Raw genomic sequence first — 25,105 nt, forward strand, 5'->3', positions numbered from 1 at the left:
ACTAGTAAAAGCGATGGTAAACCCTGAGCACCGCCATGTGTACCGTTAAACACACACACACTCTCTACCTGACGGCGCTCCGCAGCAGCACACCCGGCTGTCTCAGCGTCAGTGTCTCGCAGGATTTCACTGCACGATCCCAAAAGACTCCTTGGTGGCCAACGCCGGAGGGGGACTACTCTGCTTCACACAACGGTGTGTTGGAGCCCCCTACCTTAATCCAGCCCTGTGCACACTACCCAGAAGATGCAACTTCCAGAAAAATCTTGCATTTTCTGGAAGTTGCTACAGTATGGCAGCACCCTACTAAGCCCATCAGTCAGTTTAGTAAGAACAGGAGAGATCCTAGCATGTGAATGTTGTTGATCTCCTGCTTGCAACGTGAAGGATGTGAACAATTGCAATGGTGGGTAAAGGAGGGCTGTCCATGTCATCCTCTGAATACTGCTGTACTGCCATGGATTGCCAAAAACCCTTTACTAAAATAACATGCCAAGTTAACTTACTAGAATAAAAAATTCTTTAAAAAAATAAAAATAAAGTATTGATGTTCAGAACAGTGTGCTGAGCCGTAGTCAGTAAATGTGCTCCAAAATGTGGCACAAAAATATTCCAACATACAGATATACATACATATGTAAATATAAACAAATGGTTATTATGACCACCTCCTACATTTGATGTCGGCAGTGTTTAGCCCATGAAGCACGACATGTGTCGTGTGCTGGCTTGGTGGGTATAAAATTACTCATTGCTGTCATGGGCAAAAGGGTAATTTATCTGAGTTGCAAAAAGGGATGATTATCGGCTTTTGGGCCAAGGGTGGCAGTATTTCTGAAACAGCGCGGTTTGTGACGTGTTTGCGTGCTGCCAGGGCCGTAACAAGGCGTGTGCGGAGTGCGCTGCAGGGTAAGGGCCGATGTTGGCAGCACTTTTCAATGATCAATTATCTAATTACTTTCACTTGCAGCGTATGACCCTACCCCGCAAGGCATGCGTCTTGTGTCCCTATTGGAAAAATGGGGGGGGGCAATGCTCTTTCTGGCACGGTGCCAAAAAATCCAGTTATGGCTCTGCGTGCTGCTGTGGTGAAGGTGTATAGTGACTGGACAAATGGCACCATTGGGAATAACGATGTGGAAACTGCAGAGCACCACGTGCCATCAATGTGAGGGGTGAATTGCAGCTACGAGGGGGTTTGTGGGCCGACCAACACGCTACAGTGGAGTAGCTCACCTGGGGGCTACTATACATCCATTTATGGTGTGCAAGTGCAATACAGAAATGTGCATATTTGTCAAATAACATGTCCACCTGTATAAATGTTAGAGGTAGACTGCCTTCTTTCATGCTGAAGTAGAAAATATAAATATTTTATTCATGGCACTTCTCTGTAAATTCTTCACCTACAATAGTATTTGCTGTAGCCATATTCTAATTCATAATGTAATATGTATAAATGTTTTTTGTATGTTTCATGATCAAACTGGAATGTAGTGAAAGAGGTTTCCAAAACAAATTATTGGTGCAGCAATGTGGACATTGCTTTTTAAAATTTAACTAAAGTGTAAACACTGTCATGAATCTGTTGGGTGATGGTGAATCTTCCTGCATTCGGTTTCCAAACCGAAAACGTACACATATCCTGCTAGAAATGAAGACGTACTTATTAGTAATCATATTGGGCCTTTTCTTGGAGGAGAGTTACGTGTCTGCTTTCAGGTAACATGTATTATATAATTATTCATCAGATAGTGCCAACATATTATGTAGCATGAAGCCTATTATTTACATTTTCCTGCTACTAGCACACATGATGACCAAGTTAGAGACACACACACACACACACACACACACACACACACACACACACACACACACACACACACACACACACACATTGTATGTATGTATGTATGTATATATATATATATATATATTTATTTATTTGTGTGGCTACAATTATAATCTTTTTTGCATGTGCTGAATTTATATTTTTTTGTATATATGTGTCTCAGCTGGTATATATTGTTTTTATACTTTTGTATATTGTAATTGCATGTTTATTATTGTGTAACGTACCTGTGTGGGCGGTCTAGCCTGTGATTCTAATATATTAACTACATGCCACAGTGAATGGCGCTTTAAATTATAAGTATTATGGTGGTTTAGCGATTTTCTATTATACTTGCCCATCTTTGTATTTTTGTACATTTAAATAAAGTTGTGCTTATATATAGTGAGCGATACTGCGCTGTTCCCAGACACTGCGATTCATTATGGCACGTATGACTTGCTGCAGCGTGATGATGTTATGATGCTCGTATAATGGGGTCTATTCATGAAGCAGTGAAAACAGTGGAGAAGGGAGCCAGTGGAGAAGTTGCCTGTGGCAACCAATCAGCATTGCTGTAACATTTTATCAAGTACATTCCTTAAAATTATAAGTAGCAGCTGATTGGTTGCCACAGGCAACTTCTCCACTGGCTCACTTTTCCACTCTTTTCGCTGCTCCATGAATAGACCCCAATGAGTGATGCGCCTCTAGCTTCGTTTTGGGATGAGGTTGTGATTGATGTGACCACGGTGGTCGCATGATGTGGAATTGTCTGGCGTGCCTTCCAGCCCGGTTTCGCATGTGCAGCCTGTGTTGATTGGTAGCACCTGATCAGCCTGAGCACATGTTGACTACATGTTATTCTTGTATCATATCACTGTTCCACTTGATTGGTGTGTTAGGAACTGTACACCTTGACAAAGGTCTAGCATGGGACCGAAATTTTGGCATGTATAATTACACTGGTGGTGAGTAGATTAAATTACAAGTGTCCTCTTGTCTACAATATTTAAGTAAGCACTGGATTTACTATACTGAGGAAGCACCCCAGCATGAAGATTGGCTGCAGTGAGGGCAGACTTTCTGCTTAATTTATATATAGAGGCCATGGTGGTAGACCCAGGCAAGCAAGGATAAAAGATGATAGAACTTTATATCGGGAGTTGGTATTAGGCCCAAGGTCCCAACACTACCCATTTTGCCATTGACCTGCCCATTTCTGAATTTTCAGGGTTACAAGAAAAGAAATAGACACTTTCAACGTTTTAAATAAACTAAAGTATTATTTATATACTGTAGTCAAAATACGTACATGGGTATGTAGTATATGACTGTAAGTTTCTGCCTAGTTACAGATGTTCTATGCGTGAGTCTTTTGTAACTCGATAGATATCAATACAATAATCCAATTTGTTTCAAACACCCCGGAGCATATCCTCGTCATCACTCACAACCTCTGCTGTGATGCGTTGCTTCAGATTGTTTACACTGACAGGAAGTGGAGGAACAAACACTCTGGGGGAAAATACAATAGGGTCCGAGTTTGCCACGGTCATGGTTTTCTGACGAGATTCAGGGGTGTATCTTCCTATTGGCCAGGATGGCACTTGCCAGGGGCGCCGGCCAAGAGGGGGGCGCCGCCTGGCAGTGCCAACCGCGCCAGGGGGTAGAATGACATAGCAGTTCTCACTGAGTACATCCCTTAGCAGTGTTCATCCACTGCCGGACTCTCAGAAGCGTATTACACTCTGACACTCTCTGTGACTACAGTCACAATGATGGTGAATATAGCCAGGGAGCGGGGCACTTCCTGGTATGGGGAGGGGCGAGGCACTTCCTCTTCCTCATCCGCTCCCCTTCTCATTGGTCCCACGCGGTCTGTCACTAAACACCAGCCACTACAATCAGCACAAGTCAGCAGTGCAGTATGAGCATACCTGTACATTTTCTGCGGTACCGTAGCTGCACTGCATGGTCTATCCTGGCAGCCTGGATCACAGCTTACAAAGAGCTCTTTATGGAGAGGTATCTAGACCAGTGACTGCCTGTCCAGCTGTGTTGAGACTACAAGTCCCAGCACACCTTATTGTATGTATTGCAATCACAGCTAGAGAGGGGTTTTTAACTGTATGTATGTGTGCATATATCCCCTCAGTGCCCCTGTCCAAACCCTCCTTGTAATTCCCCCTTAGTGTCCCTGCCCGCACCATCCCTGTAGCTGCCGCCTCAGTGACCCTGCCCATACACTCCTGTAATTCCCTCTCAGTGACCCTGCCCATACACTCCTGTAATTCCCTCTCAGTATCCCTGCTCACACCCTCATTCCCTCTGTGTCCCTACCAGCACCCTAACCGTAATTCCTCCTCAGTGTCCCTGCTGGCACCCTCCCCGTAATTCCAGCTCAGTGTCCCTGCCCCCACCCTCCTCATAATTCCTCCTCAGCAGGGCTGTAACTAGGTGTGTGGCAGCGGTACCTGGCACACAGCGCACATGCACTATGGGCACAGTACCACTGGTAACACCCGTAGTTCCGCAATGCAATGTGAGCCTGCGGTAATTAAAGCCCTGCCCCCACCCTCGGAAACATGAGCTTACAGTACAGCCAGACCACTTGCCACCCCATCCACCAGAGGTTATAATGAGCATTGGCAATACTGCCCAATCCCCTTGATAAAGCTAAATATTTATCTTATATAAAACCCTTTGTGAGGTCTAAGAACACTGTACGCTATTTACGTATGGAGTACCGTAAGGGTACGCTCGTTGCGTAACGATCGCTTAGCCGTGGTCGAGACGCTCAAGCGTCACGTTCGCTCACGGCTAAGAGATCACAGGCAGGCACGCTATTGGCTGCCGTCTAACGTAATGATTCGCTATAGCGTAGCGGACGCTCGGGACCACGAGGAGATCACCAGCGGCGCTGACGCTCACAATGTTAAACCTTTATATCTGAACCATAAACAATGTAATATGCTGTAAAACCTTAGTGTAGAGATAGGGTGTAGATGCAACACAGTGTAACCTTGTTAACTTAAAAGCTGTTTGAGCGTCACCGACGCTCTGAGAATACTTAACACTATAAGAAATACACAGATACCGTGCTTAGGGTCCAACGCCTAATATATATATTATGAATGTTATACTTGCAAAAGAATTAATACAATACAAGTCATACACTACAATATAACATAGACTACCTAACCAGATAACTACACATGAAATACAATACAATACTATTACGTTTAAGGGATTACGAGAGAAAGAGGAGAAGAGAGAGAGAGAGAGAGAGAGAGATATGGCCCATAACAACAAAGAAAGACAATATGATTGCGGAGAAAACTTACGCACAAAGGAAACGATCGCATGCGCCTCTGGACATCCAGCTCCCGATTTTCAGCAATGATAACCGTTGAAGAGTGAGAGCTGGATGTGATCGGCTTGTCTATTTATGCCCCACACACAATACAATTCAATGGTCCCTACAATCTCATTGTTCATTGGACACAGGAATTCCTCCTCGCATTATAACAAAAGGTCATAGGTTGATTCATACAGGTGGGCTGTGACTATTTCCAACAGCTCAGGTGGGAGGGAAACTGGGTTTCCCGCCGCATGGATAAGTAAGTGCAAATACAGTAAATGGACATAAACTTCTTATGTCCATAATTATTCGCACGAGCGATTAATCCGCTTCAAACCAACACCGGAATATTGCTAATTAAATACTCTTCCGATGGATACTAAACACCACTGTATTACTCCTGTCTGACCCTTCGTATCAAACAAAGGGGGATTTCTCTGTTCATGAACATTCTACATTAACCAAACTTTCAGAATCTATCAAAGGGACCATGATCTACAAAATACATTATATAGTGAAAATATGTAACGATTGAGTTGCACGCTACGAACACATGAACTCTACCGTAAATGCACATACCGCGCGCCCGCGGGTGCCCGCAACAGCGAGTATGCGCACGCACGGGAGAGCGCACGCATGCGCAGCGCAGACCTGTATGAGGTGCAAATATGGCAGTGTGCATCGTGATATTTTTCTGACTTTGACAGTCCACCCTTTGGCAGTCAACAATAACTGCCACTTCCTAAAACATTTCAAAACGAGAAAAATATATGTCAGGGGTTAATACATTTACATGGTTGGGTAGGGGAGGAGAGGAGAAGGTAAGAAAAGGGTATGACCTAGTGAGATAGCAGAAGCATGTGTGTATGAATCCGTGTTTGGGGGTCATGTATCATCGTGCCGTACGTGTTTTAAATCAAGCTTCGAGGCATTGCGAAGTATACATTTGAATTCCTTCTTATCCCGTGGTACGGGTCTGTGGATGGGCTGTCAAACTTTACCGAGCTCTTTTCGGAACAAAATGGGGAGCACATTTTAGTTGATGATACATGAATGGGGGAATATGTGATTGCTGATATCTGTGCCTGTATTCCCTATACTATGTGTGTGCTTTACCTGAAGGTTGTAGAGATGAAGAAAAGACATAATTACGGTAAATGCAGTGGTATTCTATGTCAGGTAAATGAACATTTGTCGGTTGAAGTCTTGTTCGGTGTCTGTTGAATGCAGTCTTCTTTGTGCTTTTGCCCATAAGGTGCGAGCAAAAGCTTTGTCAATGTCCATAGATTTACAAAAGTGTTGGGCTAGCGTAATTTTAAAATTTCTAGGGAAACTGGGGATCTATGGCAAAGTTCATCAAAAATCTGTGTATCAGGTTGTCAAAACTTCTTCTTTAATCCATCCGTTGTCTGTATATCGGCTCATCAAATTCCTCGTCCAAGTGGGTCTTTTTACCTTGGAGGAAAACGGAAAAACAGGTGAAAGAAACGGACCGTAAAATCGCATTTTCATTACATCATTGTTTCTACCGTCGGGTCATAAATCAAATCCATGGGAATTACAGTTTCCTCACTCCTTAAACTCATCACCCTGGTACTTCGTTTGCACTTCGTTAAAGCCTGACCGCATCTAAATATCAAGCCAATCGTTATGATAACACCTAAGATAAATAGGAGAAACTTCCCTACATCCATTATGATTCCTTGAGCCCATTCTCCTAAACCGGAGAACCAATTTCGCGGGTTCAACCATGACACCCAACTAGTCAGCTCATTACCCACAGCAGCAAGGGTGAGATTGTGTCTCCTGCGAAATTCCCACTTCAATTGGAGAATATCGTCCATCTTTTGGTCTATGACCTCGACCGGGTCCTCGGTACTATTTGTAATATATGTGCAACATTTCACGCCGTACTGCGTTGCCAGTGTGACACAATATCCGCCTGTTACTGCCGTGAGATAATTAAGAATCATTCTATGCTGAACTAGTTCTGTTTTATAAGCTTGAAGTTCTCTTCCAGTATACCTAAACGTGTCATCATACATTTCTGTGATATTGTCTAACAAATTTGCGAGCGCAGATATGTATTTATAATTCAACACTCCTCTGGCGGTGCGAGTGAAATCTAACGCGATTAGAACCTGAATCCCGGTGGATTCATGGATCATGTCAGAGGCCGGATGCTCTGTTCTTTCTATCAGGTGCCGTTTAACTACGTGCTCGTAATGGGTGTGAGTATAAGGAGCTTGGGCAACACGGTGTATATCTTTCATTTTGGCATGTGATACAGTCATTACTTCAGGCAATACTTTTCCAATATAACACAATCCTTCAGAGTTTGGGGCAAGCCACTTATACGCCTTCCTCCCGCATATGAAATATGCATCATCGGGGAGAACATATGGGACGGAGTAGGACATAACCATATTACACATCTTCCATGTGAAATCTCCTAACCCTAATTCTCCCATCTGTCTAGTACACGTATCAGCTTGTACGATATGTGCACAGTATCCTGGTGATACCTCTCCAACTCTCGTAATCCTACTTCCTAGGGTATACCTATATCGGAAAGATTTTCCTCTACTGGCTATGTGGCGTATAAGTTCTGTATCTGTCGGCATTCTATCTGCTCTATATGAAAAGGTCATGGTTTGGTTACTCCATGACACTTCCCAATTTCCCGGCTTTCGGGGATTGGAAATGTTAAAACATATGAGGGATCTATCCACATGATATTGGTGGAGCTTCAAACAAGGAGGACTGGAGATATTAAACCTCCTGTCCACCGGCCTCCCACCACTTAGCTCAAGTACCTCCCCTATCGTTAAAGGAAATGGTACTAGTCCTGATTTGCTATGACCTTGAGGTACTTGAGAGCATACCCAACAATCTGTTTGATTTAACACACTACCCACTAAGGAGTGATAGTCACTCAAGGGATGCCGGTCCATGTGGATATTAAAACTGGATTGGCATTTCTTGATGCACCTATCCTCAACTACATTGTCACAGAGCCTACAGATACAGTTTTCTTCAGCTAACAATCCTTCACAATTCCTTCTATGGTCAATGCTATCGGATCGTTTTCTGATACTCGCCTTTGCTTGTTGATTCTGTTGTTCTTGGAAAACTACGCCTCCATCTCTGTCATCAGAACCCATTCCAGAACCTCTCTCGACCTCCATGGTACTCTCGCCGGAACAGACTGCTCTGGTCAACATCATGGTCAACAGGAAAATCCGGATCACAGTCTCTTGGGGCAAGTCCATCTTATAGGAGGAAACGAAGAAGAATGAGAAGGGGGAAAAATAATTTGAGGGAGGGGGGATGGGAAGTGGAGAAAAACAATAACAGGGAACAGGGAATCGATAACTGCTTTTGATCTTGTGATTCTCAATGCTCAGGTGCCGCCTCAGTCCTCCTGGAACAGACACTCCAGTGATACAACTTCCTCTACCGTCTGTTCCTTATCACGGGACCTCTCTGGATCAGCAACCTTCTTACAGTGGGACGAATGAACCCAAGTCTCTCTCTCGGCAACCTTCAGTGCTGTAGTGCTAGTCAATAAGACTTGGTATGGTCCTTCCCATCTGTCAATAAGGCAACCTGAGCGTAGAAAATTCCGTATCATTACATAATCCCCAGGTTCGTTGTCATGACAATTACTATCTGGTAAATCAGGAATTACTAACTTCAAATTATCATTTTGATTCCTTAGCTGTTTACTCATATTAACCAGGTACTTTACAGTCACTTCATTGTTACACTTCAAATCATCCTGAGGGTTAATCATAACATGCGGTTGTCGACCAAACAAGATTTCAAAGGGAGACAGATTAAGAGGGGACCTGGGAGTGGTTCTGATGCTGTACAGTACAATGGGTAAAGCTTCTGGCCATGTCAATCCTGTTTCTGCCATAACTTTGCTCAGTTTATTTTTAATAGTGCTGTTCACTCTTTCCACTTTCGCACTCGCCTGTGGACGGTATGGAGTGTGCAGCTTGCTATCAATTCCCATCAACTTACACATTCCTTGAAAGACATCACCTGTAAAATGGGTACCCCTATCACTTTCAATTATTCTAGGGATACCATATCTACATACAAATTCCTGCACAATTTTCTTAGCAGTAAACATAGCGGTATTTGTGGCCGCAGGAAATGCTTCGACCCAATTTGAAAAAACATCTATACAAACAAGTACATATTTCAAATTTCGACAAGGGGGTAATTGAATGAAGTCAATCTGTATTACCTGGAAAGGGCCGCCTGCAGGTGGGATATGAGATGGTTCTGTTGGTATTGCCTTTCCGATGTTCTTTCTCAAACAGGTAAGGCATGACATTGCTCTCTTACCTGCATGAGATGAAAATCCTGGGGCGCACCAATATGCTCTTACCAACTTGCACATTCCCTCCTTGCCCAGATGAGTCAGCCCGTGAGCTGCCTCAGCTAAACATGGAAGATATGCTCTGGGGGCCACCGGTTTACCTTGTCCATCCGTCCAGAGTCCTGAGGACTCCTGGCCATATCCCTTTGCCTTCCAGACTGCCTTTTCCTGTGTGGAACACAAATTTTGCATCTCACACAACTTCTGTGTGTTGATGGTATTAAATACCATCAGTTGTGTGGTGTCTGTCTGTCTGGGGGTACCTGCTGCTAACTTAGCTGCTTCGTCTGCTCGGCTGTTACCAAGTGATACTGGGTCCTGGCTATATGTGTGTGCTTTACACTTGATAACAGCCACTCTGTCGGGTTCCTGTATCGCTGTTAGAAGCCTTTTGATGTGAGCTGCATGCGCTATCGGTGTACCAGCTGCCGTCATGAAATTTCTGAGGCGCCATAGGGCTCCGAAATCATGGACTACCCCGAATGCGTATCTAGAATCGGTGTAGATATTGGCTGATTTGCCCTTAGCCAATTCACATGCTCTGGTTAGGGCGACCAGTTCAGCAACCTGGGCTGAGTGAGGTGGGCCTAGCGGTTCCGCTTCTATGGTGCCTTGGTCATCTACGACTGCGTATCCAGTACACAAGTCTCCCGAGTCTGACTGTCTGTGACAACTACCGTCCGTGTAGAAAGTTAGATCTACATCTTCCAGTGGGTTGTCACTGATGTCAGGCCTTGCGGTAAAATTTTGGGTCAAATATTCCATACAATCATGTGTGTCTTCCTTTGTGTTAAATTCTCCTTCCCCACCATTCTCATCCTCCACCCTTTGTGCCTGTCCAGGCACACCTGGGAGATATGTTGCAGGGTTTAATGCACTGCATCTCCTTATGGTGATGTTTACGGGGGCCATTAGTGCCAATTCCCATCTTGTAAACCGCGCTGATGAGACGTGCCTGGTTTGGGCAGAATTTAGCAAGGCTGACACTGCATGTGGTGTATGAATTGTGAGGTTGTGACCTAGCACTACGTCTTCGCTTTTCGTTACTAGCAATGCTATCGCAGCAACGCTTCACAAGCATGTGGGGAGGGATCGCGCTACTGTGTCTAGCTGAGCGCTGTAGTATGCTACTGGCCTGCTGGCATCATCGTGCTTTTGGGTTAAGACGCCTGCCGCGCAACCAGCACTTTCTGTTCCGTACAGCTCAAAGGGTTTCCCATAGTCTGGCATACCTAATGCTGGTGCCTGCATTAGGCACTGTTTAAGTCTCTCAAATGCCATCTCGGACTCGTCTGTATGCGAAATCCGATCAGGTTTGTTTGAGGAGACCATCTCCTGCAGAGGTAACGCTAGAATGGAAAACCCTGGGATCCAGTTACGGCAATACCCACACATTCCTAAAAATGTTCTGATCTGTTGCTGGGTTTGTGGCAGAGTCATGTCTCTAATTGCTTGAATTCTATCAGCGGTCAGGTGTCTCAGTCCTTGTGTTAGACAGTGTCCCAAATATTTTACCTTAGTTTGGCATAATTGCAACTTGTCTTTGGAAACCTTGTGTCCTGTGTCTGAAAGATGAAACAGGAGCTGTTTCGTATCCTTCAGGGATGCTTCCAATGAATCAGAACACAGTAGTAGATCATCCACGTACTGTATTAATACTGATCCACTCTCTGGTTGGAAAGACTGTAAACAATCATGCAAAGCCTGGGAAAAGATACTTGGACTGTCTATGAAACCTTGTGGTAATCGAGTCCATGTGTATTGGACTCCTCTGTATGTGAATGCAAACAAATATTGACTGTCAGGGTGCAGAGGTACCGAAAAGAAAGCGGGGCAGAGGTCAATAACAGTGAAAAATTTCGCAGTGGGAGGGATTTGCATAAGGATGACAGCTGGATTTGGCACTACGGGGAACTGACTCTCAACTATTTTGTTAATCCCCCTTAGATCCTGCACTAGCCGGTAACCCCTCCGCCCACTCTTTTTCACAGGGAAGATGGGACTATTGGCAGTGCTGGACGTTCTTACCAGAATGCCCTGTTGTAGCAAGCGCTCTATTACGGGATACACTCCTAACTCCACCTCTGGCTTCAGAGGGTACTGTGGGATTTTTGGAGCTATCCTACCATCTTTTACTTGTACAACTACCGGAGCTACGTTTGCCATTAATCCAGTGTCCTGTCCATCTTTAGTCCAAAGTGACTCTGGTATCTGGGATGTCATTTCCTCTACTTGGGATGGAGTCCTATTTGTCATAATGGTATGTGACATTAATTTTGACGGGGAGTCTAACATGTCTCGCACTTCCTGAGCGTGATTCTCAGGTATGTCCAAGAATACACCTTCAGGAGTACAATAAATGACGCACCCCATTTTGCACAATAAGTCTCTTCCCAGGAGATTAGTCGGTGCCGATGCAGCCAGCAAAAAGGAATGCTTGGTATGTAACGGCCCTACTGTAATCTCGGCTGGTTTGCTAACAGGGTAGTGCTGGACTACTCCTGTTACTCCTATGGCTGGAATTGTCTTACCAGTGGTTCTCATGCCCACTGTCGAATTTATCACTGATTTGGCCGCCCCTGTGTCTACAAGAAAGTTTAATGATTTACCAGCTACATTGATTGCAATTTCTGGTTCACTCCCAAGACTTGCAATCAATTTTACTGGCTGCAGATTACAGGTATGGCCACACCCCTATTGGGTATGGTGACCTCCCTGAATCCCGCTGGCAGCAACTGCTTGTGAAGGGGTTAAATGGGAACTACCAGTGGCTTGCCAGTCTCTGTTCGGGGGGTATCTTTTTGTTTCCCCTGTATGTGGCTCATAACTCCGTCTCTGCGGACCCTGCTCCCAATGTCGTGTGTCGTGTCGTTGTCTAGGGGGTTGATATGAGTTTTGTGAATTTTTCACTCTACAGTCTCGTGCCATGTGTCCCTGTCTATGACAAGAAAAACAAGTTACCACATTTGACTTACCCACAGGGTTTGGTGATTTATACAAAGGCTGCCTTGTGGTCAGGGCCTGTATACTTACAGCCATTAACTTATCACCTTGTGACTCCCTGTGTCGGGTGATATTCCGGTCGTGATCAATAGCAGCCTCTCTCAAAGTAGCCACCGACAGACCTCGCCAACATGGTTGCGTGGTCTGTACTCTTGTCTTTAATGTCTCTTTTAAACCATCCATTAGTACAGATACTGCTACTTCTCGATGGTTTATGTTTGTTTTAATGTCCTCTATACCTGTGTACTTTGCCATTTCTAGTAATGCCCTGTGAAAATATTCTGCAGCAGTTTCTGACTCTTTCTGTCTAATGGAGAAAATCTTGTTCCACTTAACTACCGCTGGGAAATACTCCTTCAACTGTAAACTTATTCTTTTTACGTTATCTTTGTTGTACACATCTGTAAGAGGTACATCCTGATCTAATCCACAGTCAGCCAAAAATTGAGCTGCGTCGACATTTGAGGGTAAACATGCCCTCAGCAATACCTGCCAGTCTTTGTTATTGGGCTCTAAAGTGTTTCCTAGGTCTCTGATGTATTTCTGGCTGGCAACTAAGTCTTTCCTAGGGTCAGGGAACTCAGACACTATGGTTCTTAATTCCATTCGGGAAAATGGGCTGTACATGGCAATGTTCCTAACAGGAGTGATTCCTGTCGTGTCAGTTTTCCCATTTGGCACTGCTATTACCCTAACAGGATTAAGTCTACTAACATCACTCTGTGTAGGTTCTACAGCCTGTGGTGAAATGGTTTCAGCATAGTGTATGGTGCCGTACTTACCTGTAGATACGACCTCACCTATCCCTCCGCTAGGGGCTTTTGTTACTAATCTCGTGGGTGGAGCCGTGCCTACTGTTGTCTCTGCTATGGTGGCTGCTAGAGAGAGCGCCGATATTGTTGCCGATTCGTCTTCTTGATCACACTCCTGGGGAAAGTTCAAAACAGGGTACAACTTGCACGGGTTAATACTTGCATTGGTTAACTTATTAACATTTACACAGTTGCTAAGTGTTTGTTTGTTACACCCTAATGCGTCATTCTCCGCAACCAATTTCTCTCCTGATATGTATGGTGGCGGCGGGGCTGTCGCTATCAATTTCTTGATAGGATTAGATCCAGCCGCCAGAGCCAATCCTCTCTGTATTTCACCTTCCTGTTGCCATAACTGCAAATAATCATAATGTTGGATTCGTCTCTTTGATGATTTAATGAGACATATCCTCCTCCTTAAATTTTGCAACACTTCTGGGCTAAAGCTACCTACTCTTGGGAATTTCTCCCCGTCATGCACTGTCATTCTCTCCCATTCATCACATAAAACCTCTGTATGTGAACCATATTTTTCACACATTACGTACCTTGCCGACCCGACTGGTCGGTTTACTGAATCAACCCGAACCGAGGTTGATCGCCCCCTTCCTGAACAATTGGCCCCCATAACTTGCAGGCGTTGCTTTCACCACCTCTGACCTTATTTCAGGGTCTTCAGCGAACCCTTACAAAAAACAAATTGTTCACGATAGGCTGACGGTGGCGGTTTACCGAGTACCCCACTCACTCGCCCACGCCGACCAATACGACCCACACACTGCCTTAGTGCTGGCGTACTCGACCCAGGGCCCCTATGAACCTCTATTTACTGGAACATGCGAGGGATATCCGCAGAACACTTACTCTTTCCAGTAACTATTGGTTGTTGGACAATTCCTGAGTGACCAGCGAACTTCCCTTCAGAAAATAAAAAATTACACAAATCACATCAGAGTGTACAAATAGTTTTACGACCGGGTTTGTACACAAATGGTACTGGTCAGATTAACTAATGTACACAATTACGTGCGGTACAATCGTTCAGCACATAAGCAACTAATCTTATGTGCTGAGCGACCAGTGGAATCGAAAATTTCGGCTGCGAATTCCTTCAGCCAGAGCTTTATTGGCCTATATGGGTTTTGCACCAACCCCCTGGGTTGTGCCCTTTTTCTCTTTTATGGCAGACTTCTTAGTCTGCTGTACCTGGACCTCCCGGTCTGTAGTATGACCTCCTGGTCTACTATACTCTACTGCTCAAATTTTATGTTTAACCAGAGATGCCTCCCTAGCCACCATGCACGTCACTTACATGTATGTACCTCTGCGAGAACTCGACTTCTTGTGGTTCAACCTGTAAAATTGTATAAACTTATATATACAAAACACTCACTCACCACACGTACACTTTTGCTTCTATTTCTATTTCTGCGCAGAAATTTTCTTTAGACCAGATGTGTTGTGAATTTGGAGAAGGATCTGTTAATCTAAATTTCGGACACTAAAATAGATTTGCGCTATTTATCGCCTGATGCGCTACTTATCGCCTGTTGCGCTATTTATCGCCTGTTGCGCTACTTAAAAATCAACACTGTTGTGTGACTTGAGTTACGTGGGCGTACCCAGACGCTCCGTTGCGTAATTTACGCTGCGTGCGTCGGCCTTGGCGTACGCGAGTCTCAGCCCTTTGTTAGAGACACGTGTACACAAAACCAATGTCCACCGTAACACAACTAACACTTTTATCAATGTAGATGATCCTCGATCGTCTACCGCGCAACACACCAATCTCTCCTTTTACCTTAGGTAGAGTTGCGTGTGGGTTTTACACTTTAACTATGAAATAGCGACAAATCTCTCTTAGCACGTTTTATCAATTATAAAATGGCAAACAGGAGAGTGATATATGAAAATACACGAATGAAAAAGAAATGCAGATATGTGCGTGTGTACGCAAGACAGAAATAAACAGTTTTAAAAGACACTAGTGTGTTGTTCTTACCTCCGGTTCCGGATTCCTTCAGCACCCTTTACTAAGCGAAGCAGACGCTTATCCCGTCAGCACTGCGAAGAATATGATCTCCCGCCCTTTGCTGATGGATAATGTCTGCTGAAATTACCTAGCAGAGATATGTGAAGGACAGGACGAGCCGCCAATTGATAAAGCTAAATATTTATCTTATATAAAACCCTTTGTGAGGTCTAAGAACACTGTACGCTATTTACGTATGGAGTACCGTAAGGGTACGCTTGTTGCGTAACGATCGCTTAGCCGTGGTCGAGACGCTCAAGCGTCACGTTCGCTCACGGCTAAGAGATCACAGGCAGGCACGCTATTGGCTGCCGTCTAACGTAATGATTCGCTATAGCGTAGCGGACGCTCGGGACCACGAGGAGATCACCAGCGGCGCTGACGCTCACAATGTTAAACCTTTATATCTAAACCATAAACAATGTAATATGCTGTAAAACCTTAGTGTAGAGATAGGGTGTAGATGCAACACAGTGTAACCTTGTTAACTTAAAAGCTGTTTGAGCGTCACCGACGCTCTGAGAATACTTAACACTATAAGAAATACACAGATACCGTGCTTAGGGTCCAACGCCTAATATATATATTATGAATGTTATACTTGCAAAAGAATTAATACAATACAAGTCATACACTACAATATAACATAGACTACCTAACCAGATAACTACACATGAAATACAATACAATACTATTACGTTTAAGGGATTACGAGAGAAAGAGGAGAAGAGAGAGAGAGATATGGCCCATAACAACAAAGAAAGACAATATGATTGCGGAGAAAACTTACGCACAAAGGAAACGATCGCATGCGCCTCTGGACATCCAGCTCCCGATTTTCAGCAATGATAACCGTTGAAGAGTGAGAGCTGGATGTGATCGGCTTGTCTATTTATGCCCCACACACAATACAATTCAATGGTCCCTACAATCTCATTGTTCATTGGACACAGGAATTCCTCCTCGCATTATAACAAAAGGTCATAGGTTGATTCATACAGGTGGGCTGTGACTATTTCCAACAGCTCAGGTGGGAGGGAAACTGGGTTTCCCGCCGCATGGATAAGTAAGTGCAAATACAGTAAATGGACATAAACTTCTTATGTCCATAATTATTCGCACGAGCGATTAATCCGCTTCAAACCAACACCGGAATATTGCTAATTAAATACTCTTCCGATGGATACTAAACACCACTGTATTACTCCTGTCTGACCCTTCGTACCAAACAAAGGGGGATTTCTCTGTTCATGAACATTCTACATTAACCAAACTTTCAGAATCTATCAAAGGGACCATGATCTACAAAATACATTATATAGTGAAAATATGTAACGATTGAGTCGCACGCTACGAACACATGAACTCTACCGTAAATGCACATACCGCGCGCCCGCGGGTGCCCGCAACAGCGAGTATGCGCACGCATGCGCAGCGCAGACCTGTATGAGGTGCAAATATGGCAGTGTGCATCGTGATATTTTTCTGACTTTGACACCCTCCACCGCTGCCACCGCCACCACCACCGTAGGTTAAAGTGAGCTGGCGGTTGCTGTAGTGCCCGATCCTCCCCTCACCGCGCACCCGCTCCTGCCAGAGTTACAATGCAGTGCATACAACGGCAACCCGGCAGTCATGTCCTCCCCCTCCTGCCTGGAGGTTACAGTGACGATCTTCTGCACACCTGTAGACCTGTACTCCCAGGGGACATGCCAGCTGAAAATCTCTAAATCTACAACCACACAGTGACAGTGAGCGGCCAGCGAGCTCCTGGACTGCACCTAAGCAGCCCCTCTGCCCCAGCCTGTGCTTGTCAGTGAGCGGCCTGGTCTCCGGGCAACGGATTGACAGTGTCCCAAGAGATCAGGATCATGCAGCAGCCACACAACTACAACTGGGTGAGCAGAACAGCAGCAAGTGGTAGGGACTCTTCATGCCAGCCCTTAGAAAGTGAGAGGAGAGGAGAGAAGTGCCTGGGCCCTGACAGCCATTACATGATAGAGCATGCTTGGACTTGTGGTTCCACCATAGCTGGAGAGCAGACATTGCCTACCTCCAAGTTCTCATGATTTTTGTACAGGGCCGTAGCTAGGTGTGTGCCGAGTGTTCTCGGCCCACAGTACATTGGCACTGAGGACAGAGAACCGCATGTAATGTGTAAAAGGGAGCTCTGCCTGCTGTAACGTGTAAAAGGGAGCTCTGTTAGCGTAATGTGTAAAAGGGAGCTCTGCTTGCTGTAACGTGTAAAAGGGAGCTCTGCCTGCCGTAATATGTAATAGGGGCTCTACCTGGCGTAATGTGTGTAAGTGGCATCATTTGATTAATGGAGGACACTGTGCAGCGTAATATGAATTTGGATTATTTTGTTGCCATGCCCCTAACACATAAAGCCACACCCCTATAGTTTTGGCGCACACCTACAGTGTGCACTGGCCCTATTTTAAATATGGTGGTGGGGGGGCGCTGAGGCTGTTTCTTGCACACAGCGCTAAAATGTCTAGTTACGGCATTGCTCCTCAGTGTCCCTGCCTGCACCCTCCCCATAATTCTATCTCCGTGTCCCTTCCCGCACCCTCCTTGTAATTCCTCCTCAGTGTCCCTTCCCGCACCCTCCTTGTAATTCCTCCTCAGTGTCCCTTCCCGCACCCTCTCTGTAATTGCCCCTCAGTGTCCTTGACCTCAGCCTCCCTTTAGCCCCTCCCTCTCATTTTGGCTTCCCAAACCCACCCTGTAATTTGCCTTAGTGTCCCTGACCTCCATCTTCCTGTCACTCCCCCTTCAGTGTCCCTGCCCACACCCTCCTGTAATTCCACCTCAGTGGCCCTGCCTGTACCCTCCCCGTAATTCCTCCTCAGTGTCCCTGCCCGCACACTCCTGTAAATCCCCCTCAGTGTCCCTGCCCACACCCTCCCTGTACTTGCCCCTCAGTGTCCCTGACCTCAGCCTCCCTGTAAGCCCTCCATCTCATTATCCCTACCCGCACCCTCCCTGTAATTCTCCCGCTGTGTCCCTGGGTGGGGGAGGCGGGGGGCGCCAGTTCCTTACTTTGCCAGGGGCGCTCAGACTCCTAGATACACCCCTGACGAGATTGCCCGTATTTTTAAAGCGGCAATCATTTACAATGCAAAACCAACATGGTTACCTTTCCTCCTCTCTTTCTCCTGTCTTTTATAGTAACCCTTAACAGTCATTTGTTACTTTGTACTGCAGTATAAAACTCAGTATGATTATGGATTAAAATCTCATTCTCCTGTGTGATAAATATATGCTGATATATTAGAGAAAGAGTGGTAAACCGGGCCCTAAGATATACGACAACATGTATTGAACAGGAGACTAAATCTATTTCCTCAGTTATCAAAATTTTTCATGGACAAGTAAAAGCAAAAAGTGTAGTCACTCTGCTGTGGTAATGTACCTATAATGTAACCGAGGCCCAGACATAACATATATTTACTGTTAAAATATTTGCATTTTCTCAAGATATCCTGCTTTATACCCATTGAAGAGGTTCATTTTATGCATTTATCCTTTCTAATATATGTGAAATCATTTTCATTTTTAACATATTCTTGCATAAAGGTTTTTGGATTTTACATTTTGTCAGTAGATGGCAGAATTGAGTAGCACTTGTTAATGATTAATCAATGTTAAAATTTCTAACATAACTTTAATATTTCAGATTTTCAGAGACTCCAACAACCGCTGTTCCTGTCGAGCCGTAAATATAAATTGAATTACTTTTTTACTGTAGCGAGTAAGAGACTGAGTAATACTGAGTAATAAGTTTAATACTGAGTAATACGTTTAATAGTGCACATGTTTACATCTACAGTAGCTTTTATAAAGAGTGAGCTTAATATTTTACTGTGGATATTTGTTGGAGCACTAGTAAAATGCTATGGTGGGTATCTAATTAGCCACAATAACGCGTTCTGTTATCGCGGTTAATGCTATCGCACCTATCTCACGAAAAATCAGCTTATCGCAGCCTGCGCGCTCATGTTTATCGCACCTATCCTATTCCAAAATGGCGATAGCAGGGTTCAAATGACGATAACGGGATTCTATTTGGTGTAATTAAATTGGGTTAAATGACTGTTATATGCATTTTTACATTTTTTTTTTTGAATAATGATAAAAAGCTATTGTTTCAGCAAAATAAATTCTCTCAATAAATGTGGGGTACATAAAAATGGGTATAAGTATATATTTGGGTCATTTTAGGGTACTTTTAGCACTGTGTGCAAGAAACAACATCGGTGCCCACCCCATATTTAAAATAAGACCAGTGCACGTCGTAGCAAAACGATAGGGGTGTGGCTTCATGGGGAAGGGGCGTGGCCACAAAATAATACCAATTCATATTACGCTGCACAGTAGTCTCCATTATTTAACTTACGCCACTTACACACCTTATATCAGGTAGAGTCCATCGCACATTACATCAGGTAAAGCCCCATTTTACACATTACGGCATGCAGAACTCCTTTATTACACATTGCGGCAGCAGAGTCCCTCTATTTACACATTATTGCAGCAGAGTCCTCCTTTTTACACATAAGGCAGGTAGAGCCCCCCTTTTTTACACATTAGGCAGGTAGAGCCCCCCATTTACACATTGCGGCAGCAGAGTCTCCCTTTTACACATTACAGCAGCAGAGTCCCCCTTTTTACACATTACGGCAGCAGAGTCCCCCTTTTTCACATTACGGCAGCAGAGTCCCCCTTTTTACACATTATGGCAGCAAAGTCCCCCTTTTTACACATTACAGCAGCAGAGTCTCCTTTTTACACATTATGGCAGCAGAGTCCCCTTTTTACACATTATGGCAGCGGAGCCCCCTGTTTTACACATTACAGCAGCAGAGTCCCCTTTTTACAGATTATGGCAGATATAAGTATTTTTGGAATAATATCACTTGCAAGTGCCTCCAGGAAGAGGAGCAGGCAATGGGCTGTAGTTATAGAATGCAGCAGCCAGTGGATGGATTGAGGCAGTCGGAGGTTACAGCAGCACAACAGCACAAGTCCACACAGCACAAGAGCACAACCCGTGATTTGCGGGTCTTTCAAGAGGCGGGGCCAAATTCTGGATGGGCGGAGCTTAAAAAGCTGCCCGCGGCTCCAGCTTCTTTACATAAAAAAATATCAGAACCCCCCCCCCTGTGTGCAGGGCAGCGCTGCAGCTGCGGGATGCAGTGAGAGAGAGTGGGCAGCAGCCATGCGGGTGGTGCTTCCAGATGGTGTGCCCACAGTGCAGTTGCGCTGTGTGCAAGGCACCACTGGCACACACCTAGTTACGGCCCTGCCTGGGGTACAGTAACTGTGAAGCTCAGCATAAGCGTGGTATCAAAGGAACTAGTCAAAGGATGTTTTCAGTCTATTGACCCTCTGTTTACTCTCCCTAATTTTAGGAGAGAAACAATCCCCACGTGCTGCGATCTGACTGAATGGCTGGATCAGTCAGTAGCTGTATCATGATATGTAACATGATATGTAATAGCCTGATAAGTTTGCATACAGTAGTTCTAAGTTGCTGTAAATCATCAAGACAAATCAATCTTGATTATTTACAGTTACGGGGGCTCTAACTGCCTGTGTCTCCCCAGTAACTAATAACCTCATATATTGTTTTTTTCGTGTTTGTGGCGATTCCTGTACTGAACACTAACTACATTCAGTATTTTGCTTGAGGTCAATGAAAAAATGTAGACACCGACTTGCGGTGATTTGTGTTTTGAAATCATGGACAAGGAGCAACAGTATGTCGAAAAAACTGCTTACCAACATGGCAGTAATGCAGTGTAAAGCATTGTAACCAACTGTGGGCATTTGTGTATCTGGCACTGTGTGGCATTAATCATGATGCTTTACCATCATATTACTATCATGTCGGCATGCTAGAATTGACATACTGTTGCCCCCTTGTCTTTGACGAAATTCTGAATGTCGATAAGCCACGCCCATCCCTACCAAATCAGAGGCTGTTACATTCCCCCATGGATGGTGATAGTTGTTCAGGTGACAGACACAGAGCCGGACTGGCCAACCAAGGTACCAATGGGACCCACTGCCAGAGAGGATCACACTGTGTATTTCAGGACAATGTTTAGTGATGTCAGTTTTCTACTGACAGCAGCCTGCAGGGTCTTTGTGCAAGGGAAGTGTTATTATGGGTTTTATTCAGCAACTACTTAAATAATGCAGAAATTAGCGCTTCTGCATTTTATATTATTACAGCTATTTAGCAAAGGGTTAACAGAGATGATAACAATTTTTTTCCGTTAATATCCCTCTTGCGCAATTTCACACTATATAGAGCAGTGACCGCTAACCCATCATTCGCGAGGTACCGGTGGTACCATATTTTTGTTTGCTCGCAGAGTGCATGGGCAGTCACTGGCACTGCTACCTTCAATTTTAATATGGAGCCAGCCGTCAGCTAATCAGAGTTCGTGGGCTGACAGCGGCGGCTCCTGATTGACTGCCAGCTTTAATTGGCTCATGAGCCAATGCCATATTTTAAATGGCTACCGGAGAGTATCACCATAGCGCTCACCAGACTTTCAGTGAGGGACAGGAGAGGCGCGCGCTGCACTCTCCTCTCCTCCCTTCAGACAGGAGCAGCACCGGCAGGGGTGGCGGCAGAAAATCCCAGGAATGGTGAGCACTGCTGATGGCATTATATCAGGCACTGCTGGGGGCATTATGTCTGGCACTGCTGTGGGGAATTATATCTGGCTCTGCTGGGGGGCATTACTTGTATCTGGCACAGCTGGGGGCATTACGTGTAACTGGCACTATAATGTGGGCATTATGTGTAATATATAGTTGCGAGTCCGCACCCACTTTCCCAGGAGCATGCGCGCGCATTGGGGGGAATGCAGGACCTGCAGATATGGATTACCTGCCCTATCCAAGAGGTAGCAGTAGAAGGAACATTCAGTTATACTGTAAGCCAGTTTTTTTTTTTTTTTTTTCAAAAATATTAGTTTTAATTTTTCTCAAGTAGCTCTCATCCCAATTAAGGTTGGAGACCCCTGATATAGAGCAAGCTATTGCTCTCTGCAGCACTTTAATATTTTCTACTATTCAGGCAGCAGAGTGGGGTTATATGAAGAAAAATCCTTATTTTAACAGAAAACTGCAGCAATCTCATCCAATCAGTTCCTCTAGCCGGCTAAAAGTACGCCCACCCTCTGCCCAGGACTCAGTAGTTACACTGCCAGTGTTTCATGTAGAGTAATTACACTTTTTTTTTTAAATGCATACTTATCTGTACATATAATAAAACTGTAAGGGTTGTGTCTGTACATAGCATATTTTTACAGAAATATACTTCTAAGGACTGTTTATGAACTATGAAGACATTTTTTTTTCTGTCTGTTCATTCCGGCATCATACAAAAACTACTGGATGAATTAAGATTGCGTTTTCACTATTGTATAGCTTATTGAGCTAGAAAGAAACTAATATGTACTGTATGTATGATCTCAATGTGACATCAGGGCAGTGCTGCAAGTATAGCGGTACAGGGTGGTACTGCGTACCGGTAAATAATTGCCAGTCAGTACGCCGTACCACTAGGCTGGCCGCCATGCTTGCAGCTGCTGCTGTGTTCGGGGAGGAGAGCTCAGCGAGCACCTCTGCTGCCCCTCGGTGTTCAGTCCGGTCTCTGGAGTCCGGCTGCAGCAGCGTGTATCTCAAATGAGGCACCAGTCTGTTAGCCAATCAGAGCTTGCAGACCGGCAGCCAATCAGGAGCTGCAGCTGCCGGTCTGCGAGCTCTGATTGGCTAAAGGACCGACGCCTCATTTGAGATACTTGCCGCCACTGCCAGACTGAACACTGAAGGGCAGGAGAGGCGCAAGCTGCGCTCTCCTTCCCTCACACAGCAACAACGTGTCGAAGTCGAAAATATTATAGCCACATGCATCACGTGCAAATACCACACTGAGTGACCTCCGTGCGCGTGCTTGTTCTGTCGTGCGTTCGCATACCCGCACGTTGCGTATATTGGCTCACGAGGTCCTGCGTATTAATGCGTGGTATGAGTAAATACGGTAGCATACGCATTCGCATGGAAAAGCCACAAAGACATATCTCATATTTAATCCACATAGTACATCATTTACACATAGCCTACACGCACCACACCAGCAAGTTACATTTGCTTCAGAGGAATAACAACAGAGGGATTCAACTTTACAGGATATGAGGGGACAGAATTAGGTTAGGAGGTGGTGTTTGGTATCCAGCTGTACAGTATTTCGAGGGCAATATTCCGATTGCAGTTTGCAGAACGTAGCACGCTCCTGCGCATAGATATGCGCAGGAACGTAATATTAATATTACACTGTATTTACTGTACTCTTGATATTCGGCGGGAACCCAGTGGAGGACATCTGAAAGTGCACCAGGACCAGGCATCGCCCACCTATTCAAACTGACCTATGACCCCTCCTGTACTGTAAATGACCAGCCCTTTGACCCATAGGTGAAGAGATTACAGTTTCCTTTGTTTCATGCTTTGGACTATTGTATAAAAGCCAAGCCTCCTGGCCAGCCTCAGTCTATTCTCTGAAGGTCATCTTTCCAGACTGACTGAGGACCGGAGCCAGGTGGCGCAGGCGATCAAACGTATGTATCCATCCATTGGTTGTAGCTTTTCTCTTGTATTGTTGTATTTCTCTGTGAACCCCCTTTTAAGTAAATATTTGTTGCTGCGTTGGACCACAACATTACATATACAATTGGTGTCGCATTTCCTTTCCTGTTAGGGGTTATAAAGTGTATTCCGCCGCACGTGTAGCTACTTTGTGCTTACAACGTGACGGCGTGCTTATGCAACGTGTACGCATTTCATAGGGGTTACACACACACGCTTAGCGGTCGCAGCAGCCTGAACATTTGCGGATTTAAGGTATTGCTTTTTCTTCCTGTAAGTTAAACGAACTTAACAAATGGCACAGTGAGCGGCGGAGCAGGGGATATGCACTGTGGGGGCATTTGGTATCTGGCACTGTGGGTGGGGGCATTTGTGTATCTGGCACTGTGGGTGGGAGCATTTGTGTATCTGGCACTGTGTGGCATTACGTGTATCTGACACTATGCAAGCATTTGTGTGTCTGGCACTGTGGGGGCATTTGTGTATCTGGCACTGTGATGGCATTTGTGTTTCTGGCACTGTAGGAGCATATCTGGCACTGTGGGGTATATCTGGCTCTGTGGGGGCATTTGCATATCTGGCACTGTGAGTGGGGGGCATATCTGGTACTGTGGGTGGTGGCATTTGTATATCTGACACTGTGTGGCATAAGTGTATCTGTCACTGAGGGGCCATATGTGTATCTGGTACTGTGGGAGCATATCTGCCACTGTGGGGACATATGTGTATCTGGCACACTTGGGGTCATATGTGTATCTGGCCCCCCATATGTGTATCACGCACACACAGTATTTTTTTCTGCTTGCACCACTGCATCGGGGAGAGGAGCAATAAAAGAAAAAACACATGACACTTGGCATGTGCAGTGTGCAGGCTCCTCAAGTCCAAAATTACTATACTGTATGTATGCATGTATGTATGTATGTATGTATGTATGTATGTGTTCCGATCATGCTTCTGCAGAACTAGACTCCACCCAAGTTATGCGCCGTTATCC

At 45.0% G+C, this 25,105-nt stretch overlaps 1 protein-coding gene across 1 annotated transcript in view; it reads left to right on the top strand.

The window, feature by feature from the left end:
* Positions 1-1,601: 1,601 nt before the first annotated feature.
* CPB2 (carboxypeptidase B2) overlaps positions 1,602-25,105 on the top strand; it is a 65,227-nt gene continuing 41,723 nt past the window's right edge. Inside the window, exons 1-2 of the mRNA XM_063952815.1 lie at positions 1,602-1,722; positions 19,121-19,159. Coding sequence (XP_063808885.1) covers positions 1,655-1,722; positions 19,121-19,159 — 107 coding nt within the window. The 5' untranslated portion in view covers positions 1,602-1,654. The remainder of the gene's footprint in view (positions 1,723-19,120; positions 19,160-25,105) is intronic.

This window comes from Pseudophryne corroboree, chromosome 2 (genome assembly GCF_028390025.1).
Source record: "Pseudophryne corroboree isolate aPseCor3 chromosome 2, aPseCor3.hap2, whole genome shotgun sequence".
NCBI lineage: Eukaryota > Metazoa > Chordata > Amphibia > Anura > Myobatrachidae > Pseudophryne > Pseudophryne corroboree.